The following is a 16608-nucleotide window of genomic DNA, read 5'->3' as shown; positions in this document are numbered from 1 at the left end:
TAAAGATGCATTTTATTTGTTTTTTTATTCAAGAATATGACGGATGGATGAATCGATACCTTTTATTAAACTGAAATAATCGTCATTTCTTAATGTAAACTCAGAGGTCACGTGATGACAGTCGACAGAACATGGTGGCGATGACTCATGTGTCGCTACTCTGATAATCTAGATACTATAGTCATTCGGTTGAAGGACCATCTGCTTAACGGACCACTGCACAGGTTGGTCCCTAGAGTGGACCACTACTGTAGGTAATTTCACTGTCGAATATAAGACGCACCATGATTTTGAGCCCCAAAAAGTAGTAAAAAAAGTGCGACTTATACTCGTCAAAATACGGTAAATATTTTTTCTATTTTCATGAGCATATTTTTATCCCATACGTTCAATAATTTTTTCCATACAATATAATTCCATAATAAACACTTTTGAAACACAAATGATCATGCATTTAACTTTCTAATTTATTTACTTTATTCTATATTTTGTAAATTTTAACTAATATATATATATTTATATTTATATATATATGTTTATTTACACAAATATATTGTTATTGTAAATTTAACAACAATAATCACAAAATATAAAATTGTGGAAGACAATTGATAAGAATACAATCATTAGATTAGAATGTAATTTAGAGTAAAAATGATTGCATTAAAGAACAATATGGCAAAAAAACAGTGTCTAATTCAACTGTTTAATGCTGTAGTTTAATGCAGAAATTTTTGCTACTAGACCTCTTTTTGTGGAAGACAAATTTAATTATCACATTTCTGTACTTGCTATGGAAGACTTTTAGATGGAAGACTGAATATTAATTAAGAGGCTTGTTTTTCAGTATGGTTTCTAAGAGCCAATCTCAGAACAGATACACAAAAGTCTGCATCTTCCTTAGTGATACACATGGGGGGTTTGATCCTGAATACCTAAAAATATATAAAATTTCAAAACATTATTATTTAAATTTGATCTTAAAAATTGTATGTGAAGAAAACTGTTTAAATTAATATTAAGATTCATTCCACACTACTGAGCCACTCACAATATAATGAAATATTTATCACTTGTGTACAATGTATTTATTTACACTATGAGTAACATTCAAGTCTTGATCTGGTCTTGCTCAGAGAAAGTTGATTGGAAAAAATATTTTACTGGAGAAAGATTGAACTCATCTAGGCCTATACTAACAGCATGAATAATCTTTTGTATTAACTCCAATTAACCAACAGTTAGTGATGTGTTTTGTAGCATGTTGCTGTGTTAATATTTGAAAAATAAAAATTCTTATTGAGTTTATGAACAAAGTGCCTAAAGCAAGCCTAAATGGATTTATTCTTGCTTGATTTTAAAGTTAACTGTTTATCAGTTAACTTTAAAATCAAGCAAGAATAAATTGTTAACAAGAAAGTTAAGTTTGCTTTATATACTTTGGAGAAGTTATTACAGTTTAAGAAATTTACAATTAAAATGAGTATTTTATTATAAAAATTTTTTTTGTCAGTTTTATGTTTAAGATATTTTAATTATTGTTTCTAATCATTTAAATACATCTATATACCCATTTTTCTAAATTCTGAATATATCTAAAATAAATTGTAGACAAAAATACTTGATGAAAATGATGTTCCTTTAAAGCAGGGATGGCCAACACGCAGACCACAGTCGACCGGTCGACCACAAAGGTTTTGAAAGTAACCCACAAAGCTGAAGTTGAGCAATTTGATTTCACTTAAATTAATGTTTAAAAATCTTAATTCGATAATTTATTCTTACAATAATAGAATGTCTGTGCAACGTACCCATACTGTTTGTNAAATGATTTTGCATCATTTTATGCGATTGCCATTTATGTGTGCATGCGCTAACATTCATTTGCATTGTTCATCGGGATAAATACAAACAGTATGGGTACGTTGCACAGACATTCTATTATTGTAAGAATAAATTATCGAATTAAGATTTTTAAACATTAATTTAAGTGAAATCAAATTGCTCAACTTCAGCTTTGTGGGTTACTTTCAAAACCTTTGTGGTCGACCGGTCGACTGTGGTCTGCGTGTTGGCCATCCCTGCTTTAAAGGAACATCATTTTCATCAAGTATTTTTGTCTACAATTTATTTTAGATATATTCAGAATTTAGAAAAATGGGTATATAGATGTATTTAAATGATTAGAAACAATAATTTTGACAATCAATCACATTTTGACAATCGCATAAAATGATGCAAAATCATTTTATGCGATTGTCAAAATGTGTCAGACAGTAACATGACATATTCATAGTCGCTCACAGACTATATTTTACCGAAAAAGTAGCCCTAAGGGATAAAAGTTTGGCCACACCTGCTTTACAGAATCAATAAAACAAAATTTATATTTTCTAATAATCACAAATACATTATTTAGCAAGAAAAGAAATATACAGGCATACCCCAGGTTACATAAGTGAGAGTCGGACTTGACAAAAAATTTGGAGAGTAAATTCATTTTTTGTCTTTCTAAAAATTTTCCAATTTTATTACTGGGAAATGATCACATCTCTCTCTCCAGAGTCGTTTCCTTTCCCAGGGAACTCATCAAATGTGTCACTGGGAACTAATAGAAAAAATTCACAATTGGTGAAAAAGGGTAACGTGATTTGGAGGTATAAAAGGAGTGACTTAAGCACAAGTGATCATCGAGAGTTCACAAGAGCATCAATCAAGTGCCCTGAAAAAACCCAGGAGGTATCGTATCAAGTATTTCATACTCTGTGTTTTGACACTTTCGAAATCCCCGGATTATATCCGTCAGTTTCCATTGGTTTAACCGCTGCCCAAGGAAAAGAAAAATTAACACCTCCCCAACCACTCCAACTGACTGAATGACCAGCCAAAAGTCAGTGATCCGAAATCCACACAATTAAGTGCTTCAAACTCGCAGTTTCTTGTAAATTCTCTCTCTTGACCATTATTCGATAGCATAGAGCTATGTATTCTTTTTTGTTGAATTAGATCAGATATTTTAGTTGTTAACCTTGTATCTGAGTGATTCACTTCTGATCTGTCTCTCAATCCTCCACCATCCCAAATCCGACTGCCCACATATGTGACCAATTGCGCAGATTCTAAAGTTGTGGCCATTAAAGTTTCTGTGTCTATCCTGATGAGGCACTAAAGAGGTGCTGACCTTCTGGTCACACATACATTATGCATTTCATCAAATAGTGGTTGTATTGTGAATGGTTTTATTGTGACTTGTCATTTCCCATACATTTATATACATTATTTTTTAATTCATACATATGTTTTAAACTGAATTTTAAATAAATGCATATGAAAACTTTAAATAAATAAAACACAACTGAAAGCTTGGATTTTATGTAGTACCTCCACCAATTTTGAATTTGCTAATTCTTCATGAGTTTCAATTATATGTTCAATATCTGCTGCATTAATTTCTAAATTCTAGTCTCCTGCCCAGTTGAACAACTTGATTAGTTATCATATCAGAAGTTCCAATATCATCATCATATTTTACAAATTTTGGGATAAGAGTTCACAATTGTCCATTACTCTTACATTGTATAAAATCATCTATATTATTTTTTTTTAAATAAGTAATTATTGACAATTTGCCAAATTTTCTTAAAACCAAGACACATTTGGTCTTCAGCCAGAGTCCCAGACACACAACTCAAAAACCAGACAGGTGGTGGCAACACTTGGAATGGATGAGCGTCATATCAATGGGAATAGCTAAGTTGTATCATGGGAGAAGTACAAATATGACAGTCATATCTGCAGTTTGTTTTATTGTGAGACAGTCATAACCTGGGGCTCACCTGTATATAATTTAACCTTGTTTTGAATAAAAACAATTTAAATATTGATTTTTTTAATAATTTTTAATAATCAAAAATAAATTAATTATTTAGCATAAAACAATAATCAACACTGTTATAAAACTACATAAAAAATATATTACATGGCCTTTATATCCTCCTTTTCCAAACAACAGTCCCATGTTCTTACAATCATCCATAATATCTAAAACTCTGGATGCAGGGAGAGGATTTTGAGATTGCTAAAAGAAATTTTTCTTATCAATTTCAAACTTCTTGAATAAATTATTTTTAGAGAATAAAATAATAACTTACCTTATCACTAACTAATTCCACTCCAATCATAAGTCCCTTTCCCCTCACATCTCCAACAATTTCAAATTCATTTCTGAGAGATGATAACTGTTCTAACAAATAAGTACCAACTTGATCACTATTTTCCATCAGTTTCTCTTCTTCAAGTACCTAAAAAATTTATTTTCTGTACTAAATATACAAATATATCAAAATAACTTTTAGTCAAATAATTTTTACACTATTAAAAATAAAATTTATTTGTCTAATAATGCCTTTATTAATATAAAAGTAAAAAAATATAGTTATTTTGTCTGTAATTATTTTTGTATAATTTCAATATGCACAAGCTATATTTTGTATTTATTTTTTAATATAAACAAAATGCAAATATATATTAAATAAATAACTATACATCTATCATTATACAACTGACAACACTATTTCTTTAAGTATAAAAAAAATATCACAGTAAAGAAAGTTTTATATTCAACAATTGAAGCTAAAAGAAAATAAACCATTGAATGTGTACTTAGAATTAATTAACTTGAAGGGCACTGATGCTAAAAACAAATTTTTAAGTTGTGAAACAGATCATTATTTATTTATGAATTAGATGCTTTTTGGTATATATTAGATTCTGTCATCAGTGTTTTCTAGAACTGTCTTTTCCAGAACATTTGTTGGAATTAAAAGGAACTTAATGAAGTTTCATTTAATTCCAACACATCCTTGGTGCCTAACATTTTGTCAGTGAGTATATTTTCTAAAAACTAAATTTTTGAAGTTCTTAAATTTGTTATGAAAAATGCAATGTATTTGTGTTTTTCATTAACTATAGAGGCCACTGCATTTTTACAAAATGGCTACTTTATCTGGGTCGCTTGTAACCAGTAATGTAAAATTAATCATATATTACTGTCCGATATAATGATATATGCTGCCTGTAGCTGTTTATCGAGAAATTTTATAGAAGGAGAACAATTACTGCTAGTGGGACATGTCATTATGTGGTATCAAAACAAATGAGTGGGATCATTCTATACATATTTGTGCCCTTTGTGTTAAAAAAACATTAATGGTATGGATATAAAAATTTAATTAAATTCAGTTATAAAACAGAAGACTAGTGAAACGTCATGCCTTTTTCTTCCAATATCTGTATTAAATCAGAGTTATAGTCTGATTTAATTCTTTTCTTTTTATGATTGACTTCTAAAATTGTGAAGGGTTGGTAAGAGGCCTTACAGAGTTCAGCTTAGAGCTTCAAAATGCTTAAATCCAACCCTGTGTCCTACACAAAATTACTGGAATTTTAAATTTTAAGAAAATATGTTTTAAAATTGACAGCATAACTTCATGTAAAGCTGGACAATTGGGAAACTGCCAATTCTTAACAATCTAATCCACTCTTTCAGAATTTGTAAATATAACCGATCAATTTCCAAATAAATTATCTGTTTTTCCTGTTTTTCATGTGGGAATAGATGAAAACTTTTATCAGGCTCCCGTAATGCTTTGAAATTGCAATTTGGAACCAACAGAAAGCTTTGTAATTTCAATCACTATTCATCTTTACTGCTGATAATACACAAGAATGAATCAAACTATCTAGATAGAATACAGTAAAGCATCGATGGTCGGATAATTGAAAAGTCAGATAACCAAAAAGTATGAAAAAATCCATTATTAGTGTAGTATATTATTATATCCCATGTAATTAGTATATTAGTATATCGCTATTAACCTAATTTGCGTTTGAATTTTCCTCCATGTTAAGCCTATCAAATTTTTTAAAAAAATAATAATTGTTGCAATTGTATCATTAAAAATTAGAAAATTAAGCCTTGTTTAAATACTGGCTCCCTTTCATGGTCGATCCAGTGTTGCCAGCTAAAACACGTAAAAATAATATTGAAGTAGCCAAGACATAGCCAAATATTGTAGCGCCACATCACTAGCGGACATTTGAATTTGCCAACTAGAATGCGGTCGGTTAACCGAGGTAACGGTTAATCGGGGGTCGGATAATCGATGCTCTACTGTAGTTTTGTTTTTAATTAACACCAGAGTGAAAAATGCAAATTCCAATTTCCCAACAGAAAATATCAGTTCTTGAATATAATTATAGTAACTATCTGATTGAATAATATCATATATTAACTTTAAAACATATAGAATTACATCAAGCACTGCAGATCCAACAGCAGAAGCTACAGGATTACCACCAAATGTGTTAAAAAATAATCTTTCAGTTAATGATTTTGCTATTTTTGGTGTTGTAACTACAGCTGCAAGAGGGTATCCATTTCCTACTCCTTTGGCCAATGTCACTATTATAAAAATTAAAAATTTGTTAATATATTATGGAGAATTAAATCAACAAATTTGAATCACACTAAAAGAAATTCTTAATAGTAAAATTGATCAATAAGTTACTTTAAAAATTTTCTAATAAAATACTTCTGGAAATGGTATTTGGAAATTTTTATAATTTTAAAATTATAAAAATTATTAGATATTTTAAATTGGATGCATTTTGAAGATGTTTTAAAAATATTAAATAATTAAATGAATTAAACTTCCTGAAAAGTTTTCTTAAATTTATGATTGTTGAATTTATTTCATTTGTTTTCATATAAGAAAAATTTACTAACCTATATCTGGCATTACATCATGAGCTTGAAATCCCCAAAAATGTTTTCCAGTTCTTCCAAAACCAGTCTGAACCTATGAAAAATTTTCTATTTTTTATTTAAAATATATATGTTATACTTACAAGTTAGAAAATAAAATATTCAGTCTCAGAACAAAAAAAGATTATTGATGTATTTTTTCTTGATTAAGCAGACATTGTCTTCTTTGGTCAATAAACAAAATTATCCTAATCTTTTCTCAAAATCTCTGTTAAACTGAACAATAAACAATGCAAATGAATTGCCATACATTTCTTATATATTACATTTAAAAATACTATACTTATATTCAGTGCCACTGATTTGTAGTATTTATAACTTCTGACCTTGAACTTGCTAAACCAGATTTTTCACAACTTTATTTTTTTAGACAGTAATCTGATATCCACATCAAACATTGGTAGATGCTGACACTTCTCCCTTTCATAATGGAAGAAGCATTAATTAAGAAGGAAAAAATTATAGAAGGAACTTAAATCAAGGAATTTCATGTCAGGAAAATTAGCAAATATACTGCTTGGAAGCCTGAATAGCTTAATAGATATCATTTGCTTAGCTCAGAGTAGTTATGGTTTTGAGTTCTAGGCCAGATCTTTTCTCCTATATCTCTTAAACTATTTACAGGCATCCCTCACATAACACTGAAGTTATGTTCCAAAAAAAGTGCCATGTTATGAGAATCTGTGCTATATAAAACAGAAGAGTAGTGCAAAATATAGGGTTAAGTTCCAAAAGTTAACAAAAGTACACTATACTATTCTTTTTTGTTACTAAGAGAAATATGTTTATTAAAACAATCAATAATTAACTGACACAATTAAAAGTACTGTATTATGATACAGTACTTTTAATTGTGCTTGTCATTTTAATTTGATTTAATTATGATTGTCATTGTCATTTTTATGGATAACAAAATAAAAATACATTATTAATCAAAAATTTATTCTAAAGGTTTGTCCAGTCACATTTGTCCAGTCAAGTACTGAAGCAACTTTTTTCCAGAATTTGTGTTCAAATACTGAATTATTCAAGTTAGGAACAGTTCAAGTACTGAATACTGCTGTATTTTGTTCTTTCATTTTAACAAATAACTGCTTACCTGTGGTTAAAAAAAAGTTTAATAACGCTTACCTGAAAATACTTAAATAAACTTCACTAAATACAAAGATTAATCTTTAAAAACAAGTGACAGTCTTAAAGACTAAAGTCTAAAAGCAACAACAACAACAACTGATTGATAGAAAAGCTAGGAGAAAGAAAAAATTGCACTATGTCTGACAAAAATCACATACTGAAGATTTCAATATTATAAAATCCGTGCGAAAATTTAAGATAACAGGCATGCTTTCTTGAATAAAAAAATATTAAATAACAGAGTTTGCACTTAAAAACTGTGAAATTTTGTACAAAGCATTTCCCCAATTTTTGAACTGTGTTAGAGCAAAACAGTACAGTTGACCTCCCTATAACACAGTAGATACATTCCGTTCTTTATGAAATTGATGTTCTAAGAATCCTTGAATATATGAGCCAATCACAGCCCGGCACGTATGCAGTTTATGAACTATGACTGTTTGAAAGGTTTTCTTCCATAAAATTAATCGATTCTAGACTAATTCGACTCAACATTCCCAAAATATGTATAATTTTTTGGGAATAATCCATATAAACTATGCTATAAACAAAAAATCGTAAGATTACTTACCGAGTGTGCACCATTCGACAACGCCATTGCTTAAGCTTGTTTTCGTTGTGGAGATTGTGATCGAATGGCACTCGTGTGCTTCCTGATAAATTACTTTTTTTGCAAAAAATTCACTGAACTTTAGAGACATCATTAATATAAATATAATTTTTATGGACGTTAAATAATAAATGGTTTTTGGTAGGTCCACTGCTCGTTTAAACTCAACAGTTTGTACAATATGGTCTAGGTTCGACCAATCCTGTCGCGACACGAGTCGGTGATGACGTCTTACCGAATTATACGAGTTTTTTTAGCATATCTGTACGAATACTGTCGCAATTTTTTCGCCATGATTTGGAATCTGAACTATAGGAACCCATGTTATAGGGGGGTCAACTGTATTGTAGAAGTGCCAAGGGACACCTGTAGTTATTAATTTCTAATTACTGTACCAAGTTTAGTACATGGGGGTGTTAAACACTTATCTAAAACAAATTCTGTTAATTAATTATCATACAAAAATAGTTGTATAATTATGACAATTCTTTGGCCATTTCTAATTTTTGTTATATATTCTTTCATAAAAGAAAGTTGCATATTGATTTTTTAAAAACTGCTAGGTATTTTAAAATATGTGAAAATTTTATAATGAATATCTTTCATACACAGAAAAGTCTCCAATCCTAAGAGATCGTCTGCTAAATTCATGTCTTACTATATATCAAGTCACAAGTTATTTTTCCTGATCTATATGTAATTATTATTAATAAATAAAATAAAAACTAGTACTTTGATCAGTTAATGCTTATGGCTAGGACCACATAGTAAGTGGTATAGAGAGACCTGGCCAATTATTACACATCTACGTGTTAAATAATTTTTACAAACTTCGAAATCACTTACTGGAGTTTAATTTGTTAGAAGAATGACTAAATATATTTGTAAATGTAGTTTTCTTATCATTCATCAAAATTATGATTTAATAAATAAATAAAAGCATAAAATTTTTGCTATTCTTTTCAATTGTTTTGAATGTTGTTGGTAGGACATTTCTATTATTTTTAAGACATTTACAAGATGATTTCAATTTTTTTCCTCCCTTTCTCTCTCTCTCTTGCTCTTAAATCTTTTCCTTTTTATTCTTCTGTATCTTTTTCTACTATAATTTTTATATTAAGTGCATCAAGTTGAAATTTGAAAAAGTTTAACTTGCTATTTTATTCTGTAAGTTATGTAAAACTTTCAGTTCATTATTTAATTACAAAAACTTTTTATTGTTATAAGCATGTTAAAGAAATAAATTTTCATTTTATTTCATTTTTTTTACCTTTTGGTTTTTCAGGTTTTTCAGAGTGGTAGGCCTTACCACTTCACCAAGTGGTAAGGCCTACAACTCTGAAAAACCTGAGATCAAACTCAGACAGGTCCAAAAATTCCAGGAATTTATTGGGGTGACCTATCCTGGATATATCAGACTCCATCTCTTACATACAAATAATGTGTGGCCACCAGGTGACACTATTGTGGCCTGGTCAAACTTATGACAGACTTGAGAAAAGACTCTCTTATTGCCCACAGGATGGAAAATCAAAAATAAAATCTTTCTTCTTTCTCATTCTTTTATTTATTATTTAAATTTATGTTTTTTTTAAAAAAAAAATAAGGAAATAGCTTTAAAATAATTAAAATAGATTATTATAGGTAAAATCTGTAGCTAAATTTATTTTGTTATAAAATTTAAGTTTGTTATTTAAAATTGCTTTTTAAAAAATTCTTTACAATAATAATACATAATAAATTAAGTAAAAATAAACTTTTAATTTAAGTGATGATTTTAGAATAAATATGCTGAAAGAAATTACCTCATCAGATATGCAGAGTCCACCTTGTTCTCGAACCAATTCAAATGCTTTCTTTAAATAATTTTTTGTGAATTGTACTGCTCCTCCAACTCCCTGGAAGTATCAAGATATTAAAATATTGAAACTAACTTAAATATCTCTCTAAAAGCAATTCTATAAAATTCAATAAACCAAAGCTTTATCTGATAGTCAATCAAATATCAGATCCATACTGTAAATAATAATAATAAACCATTAAGTAATTTCTAAAATTTAAATTCTAAGGGTTTCTAAAATTATTCCTTTCTTATATAACATGAGATCTGTGTTAACTGGCTTCAGTGAGTATCAACTTCTAGCATTTGCTAGAATTGCCAAATGGCCAGTCTGGCCCTGAAAAAATAAAGAAACTTGAAAAATTAAATAATGGTTTCAACAGAAAAGGATAGGATAGTTAAGTGTAAAGGACAAATTATTTCCATAATACCAAGAACACAGCTATATAATAACTATGCTTTATACATAATCTTTAATAACTTTTTAACCTCATAACTCATTACATTCATATCCACTGTGGGTTTAGTCAAGCTCCCATTGGAAATTGACAAGTGGTGAGGGATGGGATCTCACATATCCAGAACAAAAGTTTGGGGTTTTTCAACTACCCACATTCAATCTAGATCATCAAAGTGGTAGGCTGATACTTTATTCATTTTAGCCATTCTATATTTGTATTTAGAATAAGTTATAATGTTATTCTACATTTAAAAAACTGTTTTTAATTAAAATCTAAATTTAATAACAGATTTTTTTCATTATGACATCAAGTTGTAAAAATCTTTATTCTTTTTAAATCTATCTTATATTATTTAATTTTTATTGTATAAAATCCAAACATGGTTGTCTCATAAAAAGTTCTTAGCAGGAAATCATAGAAAAAGCATAAATTATATTTCTTTACATTTAAAATGAGTATAACAAAAATAACAGAAATAAAAATAGAGTATAGTATATAAAATTACATCTCTACTGTGTAATGAACTGCTGTTCTCAAATTTCACTAAAATTATTTTGCTAAGAGTAACTGAATAATTGTACATATTGATTCTTGTTAAGCAAATTCATAAATAAGAAAAATAAAACAGTTTGCAGTAAAGAAATCTTCAATATGAATCAGGAATTTACAAAATCAAAAATAAAATATAAAATTCACATGTTATGTAATATTTTATTTTTCCTGTTTACGATTTTCCAAAATTATCTTTTGTCAAATTCTATATTTATACCTGAATACTTTCTGCAAAAAATCCAGCAACTTTCTTTTGTGGAAGTGAATACTGAAGAACTTCTTGAAGCTGTTCAGCATATAAATCAGAAGCTTTACAAATACCTGGTTTACAATCACATTTCTTTTGAGTTTGAACAGGTGAATCTCTACAATGTGATCCTCCCCATTTTCCTCGATATGGATCAGGATTCATAGCCTTTACAAAATAAAAAATACATTATTAAATAAGGTATATATTGTATAGCATTTTAAATTTAAACATACTTATGAGCTAAAATAAGTGAAAAATAAAATATAAAAATAATAAAAAAATAGTCTGATCAATTTTATAACTTTTACAAATATAATTATTAGTTACACTATGTTTTTGAGATGAATAAATATTCTACTCATTCAAACTCATTCATACTATTCATTCAAAAGTCTACTACCATAACTTACACAAAATACATATATTAATATATATGTAGAATCAAAAATAAACCTAAGTTATATTAAAACTTTTATTATATTAATAGTATCAGTATTTATACAAGGGCTGTTTTTTTTCCAAGCTCCGATGGTCCATAAAACAAAAACAAATGTAAGTAAAAAAATGAATTTATTACCAAAAGTTAGGTACAAACATGGTTACTTTTCAACATAAAGATTGAGGCATTTGTCATATCTGTGGATGAGCTTTTCCATCCCTTTGTCATAGAACATTGCTGCCATGAATTGAGATGGCCTTAACAATGTTGTTTTGAAGATCATCTTTAGTTCATTAGTCTCAAACCTCTACCTGCTAGTCACGTTTTCAGTTCAGGAAAGAGGTAGAAGTCTTCCACATTAAAAAGTTTTAAGCTGGGTGGAAATCTGAAAGGTGGAAGTCTTCACCACCTTCTTTAAACACTCAGCGTATAACCCCGATTTAGCACTGAGTGACTTCCACCTCTTTCCTGAACAGGAAAAGTGGCTAGGAGGGCTTGAGACTAATGACAATCTTCAAAAAAAAACATTAGGGCCCATCTCAAGTTATTGGTGGCAGCATTCTATGACAAGGGGACGGAAAAGCTCATCCACCAATCTTCACAGTGATTATGTCGAAAAGTAACCATGTTTGTACCTAACTTTTGGTAATAAATTCAAATTCATTTTGTTACTTACATTTGTCTTTGTTTTATAAACCATTGGAAGTTGAAAGAAAAAAAAAAACAGCTTACATAGAAGTCCACCTTCAAAATAAGTAGCTTCTATAGCTACATACTACTGTCAATGTTCATACCATTTATTAAAACAAAGTTTTGCAACCCATTCTGTTACCTCCTTCAGTGCAATAGTCACAGTGCTTTTTACATGTTTTGCCAATTTGAATCTATGGTCCTTCAACAGAGTTTTCATTTTAGTCTTGCTAGATATTGTGAAGTTCCAGACCAAGTCCAAATCTGTTATTAATTTTATAGAAATGTTAAATGATTGAACAAGAAATTGTAATAAAAACAGATGTGACACAAAGATGAACAAGCAAGTCCTGAGTACAACTCTGATGTATGTTAAGTTATCAATCATCATCAAGCCAGAGAGTTTGAACTTAGACACTAATGCTCTTATAACATAATCTAGGTTAAATCAAATTGAAGAGAAGAAGAAATTTGACGGTAAAGGGAAAACATCGCAATAGATCATTAGCATTCTAAACTGACAAGCAAAAGAAAGAAATAACAGGTTAAATTATGAGCGCAGGTTTCTTAGTTCCATCAACATCTCCCAATCAGAGTCTAGGAAAAGCGACAAGTCCTTTTGAATCTGTCAAGATAAAATTTTTTCTATCTTGTGTAGTGGCTAATTTCCATGTCAAAGAAATGAATTTATTCTGTGGACTCTACAAGAAACACTAAGATTTATCACCAATAATCACTCTTTAGACTTCAACTAATCAACAGAATTGATAAAGAGTTAAGTGTATGTTCTGCATGTTGTTCATCTGTTAACTTCCTCAGAATAACATGAAAACAGACCCAATGTATTTTCAAGTCATAGGCATATACAGAACCATTTGATATTACCAAAATGTTGGCCAGATCATTTATTGTCTACAATATTTTTTGATCTCTTTCAATTTTTGGAAATAATTTTTGTTTCTTGCTGAAGCTGGCTTACCTATCATCCTCTGTTAATTCAGTTTTCTATAAAATGCTTGTCATTTGTACTTGTGTGCTTACAGTTACACTGTTAACATACATGTTAACTGCATACACGTTACACTTGTGTACAAGACAGTGTCATTATCAATGGTTTCTTATGGAATAATACCATTCCTCTATAAAATTATTATTAAATATGTACTAGATGAAATTTATGAACTTAATTATAATATTAGTGTTAAAATTTTAAAAATAAAATTTATAAATTCATAAGTAAATATCAATGTTAACAACAAATTGTAGTTAGTTCATATTTGCAGATTTTAGAAAATAAAGTTTAAATTCATTTTCATATAAAACATGTGAATCATAAAATTTCACAATAAGTTTTTCCTCAACAACAACATATGCAAACAGTTATAAGTTTATTATTCTGATGTTTTTTTAACACTTTTCATTTGTCACCAGATTATTAATATTACTCTATATTATTATTATTATTATTTTACAGCATATAAGACATACCCCATTTCAACACAGAATATTTACGAAAAAAATATTTTTGTGTATTTAAGCCATCCTGATCTTGGCACACAATTTTAAAATTTTTTATATTTTTAATAAAAAGGTAAAATTAAACCGCACACTTTTATTTATTAGAGAAATTGAAGAGTTTAAAAGAAGTCATTTACAATTACAATATTCTACATGAAATACATACTACAAAAATGCTTAGCTATAGCAAAAAAGTTTTACAATTATAAGTACTTACATGAAGAATTCCAAAACCTTGTGGCAGTGGATATTTCCATGCAGGTAGTGCAGTTAGTCCCTGAGTATGCGGAGTGCATCCATGATATGCATTTCTAATTTTTAAATATCAATGCTTTATTTGTAATGTAAAAGTCTAATAATTTTAATAAATGTTAAAAGAGTTTTACCTCAAAGATATAACATCAAATGCATTAGTGTATAAACGTGCCATTAATACTGCCAAGTCATTTGCCTCTGATCCACTATTACAGAAAAAGCACACCTGAAAGCAGTTAGAGATTTCTAAAAAAAGTCATCATTTTCTGTAAAAACAAAATTTTAAAGAAATGACTGATTTATAATTGTTATGAGACAGAAATTTAAATTAATGATTATTATATCAGTGCATTCTGTAATTCAAAACTATGTATATACTGTAATTTGTATATACAAGTTAACCTAACCAGAGTAATTTGTTTTCTAGATCAATAAACTAGATCCCTAGCATAAAAATATATTGTATGTTCTTGCCTTTATTTTAAAGCGTCAACTAAAATTAATGTATTAATTAATAAATAATGAATATTGGTATAATTTTCTAGAATATCTATTCTCAACTTTTACTTTTCAATGTCATGTAAAATTTTAAAAATTTCCTAAATATTTTCAATGGCTCATTTTCAAATTTAAACATCTTACCAGCAGATTTGAATTTGGTTAATAAATTCATTATCCTGCTCTATGTTCAAATTGTTATTCTTTAACTTATTGATCTAATGTCTCATTATAAATGATCTAATTGACTTATAATGTCTCAGAAAATAAATAAATTTATGATTCCTTGAACTGTTCAGTATCTTCATGACTTTTACAATATCTTAAAAATAGTTTTCAAAAAGAAAATACAGTGGTGCCTTGTATAATGTACTTAATCCGTTCCAGGTGCATGTCCGTTAAGTGAAAAGTCCGTTATACGAAACGCATTTTCCCATAGAAATACATGTTAAAACATATAATTCGTTCCGCAGCATAAAATAACCGTACTGTACCATAAAAAAAATGAAAATGGAGCAGTCACCAATTATGCCAGGTAGTCAGATGTTGTGAGGAGGAGGTGGAGGAGCACTTGTGGCGCCCATCGGCAACGGGCCAATTCAGACAATAGAGGGTGCAAAGAAAGGGAAAAAGTGAACTTTGAACTGGTCACCCACTTTCCGACCAACAACTACTGGGAACGGACATTAGAACAAGCAGTCAGCACAACTTTAAACTTTGATCAATGTTGGGCTGTAAATACGTTGTATTGTACATTATTGTATATATTCGTGAATAAAGAAAGGGATATTAAATTCTGACTGGACGTATTCTCATCAATATCGAGTAATTCACATAGGGGATTGAACCCCAAACACTTTATTTACACATTCATACAGATACAGACTTTTTACACATTGCAGCAGGTCTTGTTTTATTGTTTTTTAATCGGAGTCAGATTCAGGAGAGGCTACTGGGGCTTGCAGGGTCAATTCCTCTTGTTCCATCCTTTGTCTTTTGGCAGCTGGCTTCTTGAAAAACATGTCCAAAGTGATCTGTTTCTCTCTCTTCTTCAACACCTGTCGGAAATGACGGGCAAGGGTGTCATTGTAGAGATCATTGATCTTGTTGGCCTCAACTGTGTTTGGATAACGAGTGTTAGTAAACTCCTGAACCTCTCCCCATTTGACAAGGAAGTTTCTGTTAAATTTCACTCCTTCTGATGATTTCTTGCTTTGTTTCAATTGAAATCACGTTTCTGTTTTTTTAGAAGCCATGATTTGCACAACACTTGAATAAATGTAAATACCCTGCACTGAGGTGATGTATGTAATAAACAAGGGAGCAAGTCGAATCTCAATGGGAGCTCTGTACTTCAGATATACTAATAATATATTCTAATAATACTAATATATTAGCAGATTGCCATTGGCAACCACAAAAGAGTGGAAACATCATTTGCACTTGTTCGTAGAAAGTCCATTGGTCGCCTCACGTAACTGCCGAACGGAAAGTCCGTTGTCCGCAGCCAGTCCGTTGCTCGAGTCACGTAACGG

General features: G+C 29.5%; 1 protein-coding gene across 1 annotated transcript in view; it reads right to left on the bottom strand.

The window, feature by feature from the left end:
- Positions 1 to 567: 567 nt before the first annotated feature.
- Positions 568 to 16608, bottom strand: part of LOC111630245 (alanine--glyoxylate aminotransferase 2, mitochondrial-like) — a 25571-nt gene continuing 9530 nt past the window's right edge. Inside the window, exons 4-12 of the mRNA XM_023374324.1 lie at positions 14707 to 14801; positions 14538 to 14631; positions 11641 to 11838; positions 10376 to 10468; positions 6788 to 6860; positions 6315 to 6463; positions 4152 to 4301; positions 3980 to 4078; positions 568 to 935 (exon numbers count right to left, since the gene is read on the bottom strand). Coding sequence (XP_023230092.1) covers positions 828 to 935; positions 3980 to 4078; positions 4152 to 4301; positions 6315 to 6463; positions 6788 to 6860; positions 10376 to 10468; positions 11641 to 11838; positions 14538 to 14631; positions 14707 to 14801 — 1059 coding nt within the window. The 3' untranslated portion in view covers positions 568 to 827. The remainder of the gene's footprint in view (positions 936 to 3979; positions 4079 to 4151; positions 4302 to 6314; positions 6464 to 6787; positions 6861 to 10375; positions 10469 to 11640; positions 11839 to 14537; positions 14632 to 14706; positions 14802 to 16608) is intronic.

This window comes from Centruroides sculpturatus, unplaced genomic scaffold, assembly GCF_000671375.1.
Source record: "Centruroides sculpturatus isolate CEXI.00-Female unplaced genomic scaffold, Cexi_2.0 scaffold645, whole genome shotgun sequence".
Taxonomy (NCBI): Eukaryota; Metazoa; Arthropoda; class Arachnida; order Scorpiones; family Buthidae; genus Centruroides; species Centruroides sculpturatus.
Note: the sequence above shows the minus strand (reverse complement) of the source record. Positions and strands in the feature narration are given on the sequence as shown.